Below are 6,111 nucleotides of genomic sequence, written 5' to 3'. Positions count from 1 at the left end.
TTGGACTCGATCCTGGGACTCCAGGATCATGACCTGAGCCGAAGGCAGTCGCCCAACCAACTGAGCCAACCAGGCGCCCCATCATTTCCTTATCTATCGATTTGGTTTACATGCTTCAGTGGATTTCAAGTGGATTTGGTTAAATGCTTCAGTGTGCTTTCCAAGCACAAAGGCATCCTTGGATTTGTTCTCAAGCTCAGGTGGCAATGGAATCAACTTTTGCAGGAAAAACGAAAAAACAAAACCCCCCACCAAAGCTGCTTAAAGTCTCTCAAATGCTCTAGGAAGCAAATTTAGCAATTAAAAAACAAGAGTAAAACTCGTCCTCGGATTATTCACTTATGCGCTGTGGCTTTGTTGGACGTAAGTAAAACAAAATCTGATTTGGAGACAGTCCAAGATTAGGACAGAAATTAATTTCACAGTGAAGCTACAAGTTTCAGTTTCAAGCGAATATTTGTCATTAGAATGAATGATAATCTTTCCAGGGACTTTATTTCTAGTATGTTGGGTTTTTCTACTATGACTTTGAGCTCTCTTTCTACAGATGGGGAACGAATGTTTGCTTACTTCCCGGTCAGGGTGGGCAGAGTCCAGGCAATCAAGGAGGGCTCAAGGGGCCTGCAAAACTCCATGTTTACTGTTCATATTTTCTTTATCACTTCTTATGTTTAGGTAAAAATGTTTTTTTTTCCTGAGTTACCATGGAAAGATTTCCCACTGAAGTTTTTCCCATATTTTTTTAGCGACCTCTCTTCCCATCCCGAAATATAGATTCAAACAATATAGAAGCATGGAAAACCCAAGAAGTATGACAAATCTAATGTAATTTTACAATGATGGTGGAGGCAGGCTTGATGGTAAAAGGGGATGGTCCAAATTCGTGAAAAAAGTTTAATTACACTCTAAAAGAATGTTCTATCACTTTAAAGAACAGAGAATACTTCCCTTAACCCGTTTAATTTTTTTTTTCTTATCCCATTTTAAAACAGGCTTAATAAAAAAACCCGGGGCGCCTGGGTGGCTCAGTCGTTAAGCGTCTGCCTTCAGCTCAGGTCCTGAGATCGAGCCCTGCATAGGGCTCCCTGCTCGGCGGGAAGCCCACTTCTCTCTCTCCCACTCCCTCTGCTTGTGTTCCTGCTCTCACTGTGTCTCTCTCTGTCAAATAAATAAATAGAATCTTTAAAAAATTTAAAAAAAAAAACCCAAACCCAAAACCTGCTCCTATTGGTGACAATACTTATGGGTTCTGTTCCTTTAACTGAGTGGCTTCTGCATGCAGTCTAAAACAGCCTACTACAGGTCCTATTTTGCTACCAGGAAGCATTTTTGTATCTAAACCTTATTTTATTTAAATGACTAATTTAGTACAATGCAATAATTTGGACATGCCTGTTAATTAACTATTACAGAACTCTGTGCCCACAGTTACAAATTAGGCACAGATTTTTTCTAGATTACACATCTGAGAATTCTCTTCTGGGTATTTTGACTAAGCTGTTCTTCAGGAGGGAAAAAAGATGCATAGTGGGTTGCTCAGAACATTGAGGGTGAATTTATAGACCAAATCTTCTACTACTTTTTTTTTTTAAGATTTTATTTATTTGAGAGACAGCGTGCACACGCACACTTAAGAAAGAACATGAGCGGGGGAGGGGCAGAAGGAGAAAGACTCCCCGCCGAGCAGGGAGCCCAATGTGAGGACTCGATCCCAGGACCCTGAGATCATGACCTGAGCCAAAGGCAGACACTTAAGCTACGCAGGTGTCCTGTGTGAACTAATTCTTGATGTTAAAGTGCATCTCTTACTCTGGGTTGTGACTTTAGAAAATATGAAATTCATGCTGAAATCAAAAGCAATAACAATCTGATTCTAAAGGGCTGGCGTGAGAGCTTAATTTTTTAAAGCTATGTATATTGTCTATCATAAAATGGAAGGTACATGTTGGCCCACGGCTAAATACTCTATTTTTTAAAATTCATGTTAAAAGGAGAAAGGCATTATAAGATTAATCTCCCTTCTGTCAGAATGATAGAACTCACAACAACAAAAAGAATGTAAACACAAAATCTCATTTATTTTTGTCTGAAGCACAAAGGAGCTCACTCAGCACATGAACAGGAAGCAAATCATACAAATATTGAATAAAAATGTCCCCAGGAATACACACATATATAGCCTTGAGAGCAGCAATCAGGAGTTTAACATACAATGTAAGGTGGTTTTTGACACAGAATGCTTTCTGACAGGCTTTTGAACAGGAAATAAACAGGTAAGTCAATGCCCCGTGACATCTGTTCCTCAAGCACCCCCTGGATGCTGAAAGCCATCTTGGAATTTACACTGAGTTCCATCACTGGTCTGTTCAAGTTTTGCATTTCCGTAAATTTGGACCAGATTTACAGACTAACCCCTCAGCTCTCGACCTCTCACCTTTGGGGCTGTGGGCGGGAAAGGGAGAGGCTGGGCGGGAAAACATGCATGGGGTCCAATGTTAGGGCTTTCCAGTAGTGTCGTTCATCTGTGCACTTCTTTCTACACTTTTCCTTTAGAGACACTAAAAAGGGTCAGGGTCCAAAATCATACCTAAAGGGGCTAGGTAGATCTGAAGTTGCAGATATCTCTTCTAAGTCTTAAAAAAGAAAGAAAACTTAAAAATTTATAACAATCCACGTAATTTGAAAATTATCTCAAGACATTGCCGTGACACATTTCTTAGTCTACTTTTTAAAAACTCAGAATGCTCCTTTTAGACATGTGAATGTGTCCAGTAGTGGTATGAGCTTTAAAAAATGGACAATGGAAAGATGTCCACTAGGCTACAGAAGCATCCAGTTCTGGATATCTTCCGTGTACGCACAAGGTAGAATGGATACAACGTGCCTTCCAGCTTGCCTTGAAAGCTTTCCATATGTCTAGTTCTGAGGTGGAAAGATTAAAAATAGGAAGAGTCTGGAGGGGAGTGAAGATTCAAAATACGTCGCCTCTGTGACATCTCAGCTGTAGCTGCCAACAGGGATACTCAAGGGCACAGTTCAAAATCAGCTAAGCATAATGGGAATGTTTCCAACCCCTTTCCTGCCCTTGCCGTGCAGAATTCTCAGGGGAGTGACAAAGAGGTTCAGTGGGGTTCAATGCTCACAATGGTAACTTAGAAAGACCTCCTCTCAGCATGAAGGGAGCTAGGTCCAAGATATTCTCTTGGATTCTGGAACCTTCAATAGCGAAATCAGAGAAGGAGCCGATGAAGGGCGCAGAGTCTCGGTCTCAGGTTACGATTACCAGGACAACCTCTCAGGTCCTAATCCCATGTTCCATTCCCTTTTGGATATTAAATTCACTTAAGCCGATTAGCCTGCTTTTGTGTTCTGTTGTAGAAAATACCTTTTAAACAGAGGACTGTCAGCACTATTAACTCAGTTTTTACCTGTTAAAGTGTATTCCATTAAAAAATAACATGAAACCCGAGGCAAACAGTGCAGGGCGAGGTGAGGGGGCTGATAAGAAGCCTTCACTCTTTCTTTCCTGTCAGAGAGCAAAATATTCGAACATAAAGTGACAAATAGGGTTGGCTTGAAATACCGCCTCTCCACAGTTCAGGAAGTCAAGTCACGTTGGGCCAAGCCAACGCTTCAAAGTGCAGAGCATCTGACCACACGTCCGGTCAATGCCTGCAACATTGCACAAAGCCTACCAACATTCGGGACCACTGCACCTGGAGTCACGAAAACACGTAAGTTCTAAGAGACACAGGGAGAGCGAACTACACATAAACATTTCAACACATTCTATTTTTACTAGGAAAGATAGTCAGGTCTTAACACACTCCCGGGGCTAAATGTAATGTCTGACAGACTGGTTGTAGATGGCCACTCTTCTTGCTGCTGAGGCCATGCCTGTTTCTACACACTGCATGTGAATCTTGAAAACTGATGCTCAACATCAACACGTACATCCTTCAGGAAGGGACAAATGTAGGATCTTGCAAAGGCCGGGAATACAGCTGCTGCCTATGGGAGGATCTCACATCTTATCCAAATTCTAAGCCCACTCCTGTGGGTTAGACGCCAGGTAACCATGTTCCTTTGGCCCTTGGGAGCTGAATTTACTGAGTTACTTAATATCCCACAACACAAACTGTTTGTGTGTTCTAAATAAGATCAAATTGTGTGTCAACTATATTCAAATAAGAAAAATTCTTTTAAAAAATGGAAATAAGACCAAAATTGTGTTCTGTCATTAGGTGTTGTGTGCACACCATCAAATCTAAAAGTGTTTCCACTAGGAAAAACAGAAAACAAAATGTGGGCAAATGAGTGCTGATTTAGCATAACTAATTGAGGATAAAGTTATAGTACAAGAGGGGGAATTTTGTTCTTAGTTCTGTAAGTACGGAGTTAGCTATATTATATTACAGAAAGTTCTCTACTCTAAGGTAAATTATAAGGAGTCACACTTAAGCCCTAGGTGTGAGTGTTACGATATATTTAGAAAATCTATTCCTTTTCCACGTTGGTTTATAGTATTTGAAATTAAATGAGAAAACTGTAGTATTTAAACAACATTCACATTAATACTTCTTCAGAGTTTATCAAAAAATCAATTGGCTTCTAATTGTAGGTTATGGGAAAGCACACTGTACTAGGAAGCATAAAAATACTCTTTGTGTAATGTTCCTAGATGTCTAGTGCAGATTAAGTCCTATTAATATAAACATTAAATGGGACATGTACATAGTTTTCATTATCCTAAAATTCTAATGTCCTGAAAATTATTAGGAATTAAAAAGACAATAGGATAAACTTGAAAAATGGAGTGCTTTCAGTAAGCAGGGTTTAAAGATTTTTAATAATGGTTTTGTTTTTTGTTTTTGCTGAGTTTGTCTTTCATTTTAAAGTTCTACCAGATTGAGATCTGAGGATGAAATTTTCAGCAACCACAGCATACCTCTTAGGGAGACCACAGCATTGCTTTTAGACCAAATCCTTCCTTTTAGTATTGATAGCTCCTGGCTGCCCAGCACGTGCCCCAGTTTATGAAGACTCCAGTCTACACAACAGTGGAGTATGGAACTTGTTTCTTTTCTAATAACACCGAAGCAATAATAAATCACACAGTTATACATTAAGGTGATTCTGAAATACACAAAAATACCACGATTTGTGCCACGTAGTTATGTGAATAATATTCCTAAGAGACTTTAAATCTTTAACATTCAACCTCTGTCAAACACTTTGAAGCACAGAACTATATTAAGAAAGCATGTGGCATTCAATTTCTGACATTTCATCCCCAAAGAAAGCAAAGCACAACAACACGTCTCTGAAATGCAAATTCCATTAAGTGCAAATTTCCAGAACACAAGGTCAATCTAGAAAGACATTTTGAAATTCAAGAAGTTCTCTTCTGAAATTAATATGCTCAGTACATAATTTTCAAAGATAATCTGAAGTGATTTTCCAGTGTGTGTTCATAGTCTAACTTTTTCTCCCTCATAAAAATATATTCACTGGTTCATCTTCCATTCTCTGATTTTCACATTTATTAGCTCAAAATATCTAGCTGTACAGGAATATCTTTTCTCTCCACATTTCCAAGTATGAAATCGATTTGACTTAAATCTCATAATAAGAACACCACCAGGAATAACATTCCCTTATGTTTGAGCTTAAAGTAAATCCAAACAGCTCAAAAGGGAGAAATTTTGAATCCTCCCAACCAGAGAGTTGGGAATTAGCGTGACTTCCTTCAAACGATTTGTCAAGTGAATACTGTAACTAGACACAGAAAGAGATAGTCATCCCAAGAACAAGATACTATTTTTGGACTTTCTAACTTGGCCTGGGCACAAGGGAGACGCAGAACCACGCGATCCCAGGAGAACTCGTAGAGGCCGAAGGTCTTACACTGAGCTTGAAAAGGGGACCACCTGCTTTCCACCCACATAAACCTCCTCAATATTTCGGTCATCTCCTGAAAGAAAAATGAAGGACTCATTCATAAAGTGTTTTTATGTCAATAGGTATTTTTTTTTGAAAGATTTATTTATTTGAGAGAGAGAGTGAGTGTGAGTGGGGATTGGGGCAGAGGGGGAAGCAGACGCCCCACTA

The 6,111-nt window shown here is 39.5% G+C and overlaps 1 protein-coding gene across 2 annotated transcripts in view; it reads right to left on the bottom strand.

Annotated features, from left to right (window-relative positions):
- Positions 1-2,064: 2,064 nt before the first annotated feature.
- Positions 2,065-6,111, bottom strand: part of GDA (guanine deaminase) — a 71,226-nt gene continuing 67,179 nt past the window's right edge. Inside the window, exon 14 of one of the 2 annotated variants that reach the window (XM_044920325.1) lies at positions 2,065-3,517. In XM_044920325.1, the coding sequence (XP_044776260.1) occupies positions 3,418-3,517 (100 nt within the window). In that variant the 3' untranslated portion in view covers positions 2,065-3,417. Of the gene's footprint in view, positions 3,518-4,931; positions 5,975-6,111 lie in introns of those variants that run through there. The other variant, XM_021694313.2, reaches the window with a different exon arrangement.

The sequence above is a fragment of the Neomonachus schauinslandi genome, chromosome 13 (assembly GCF_002201575.2).
Source record: "Neomonachus schauinslandi chromosome 13, ASM220157v2, whole genome shotgun sequence".
Classification (NCBI taxonomy): Eukaryota; Metazoa; Chordata; class Mammalia; order Carnivora; family Phocidae; genus Neomonachus; species Neomonachus schauinslandi.
This window is presented reverse-complemented; position numbering and strand designations above follow the sequence as displayed.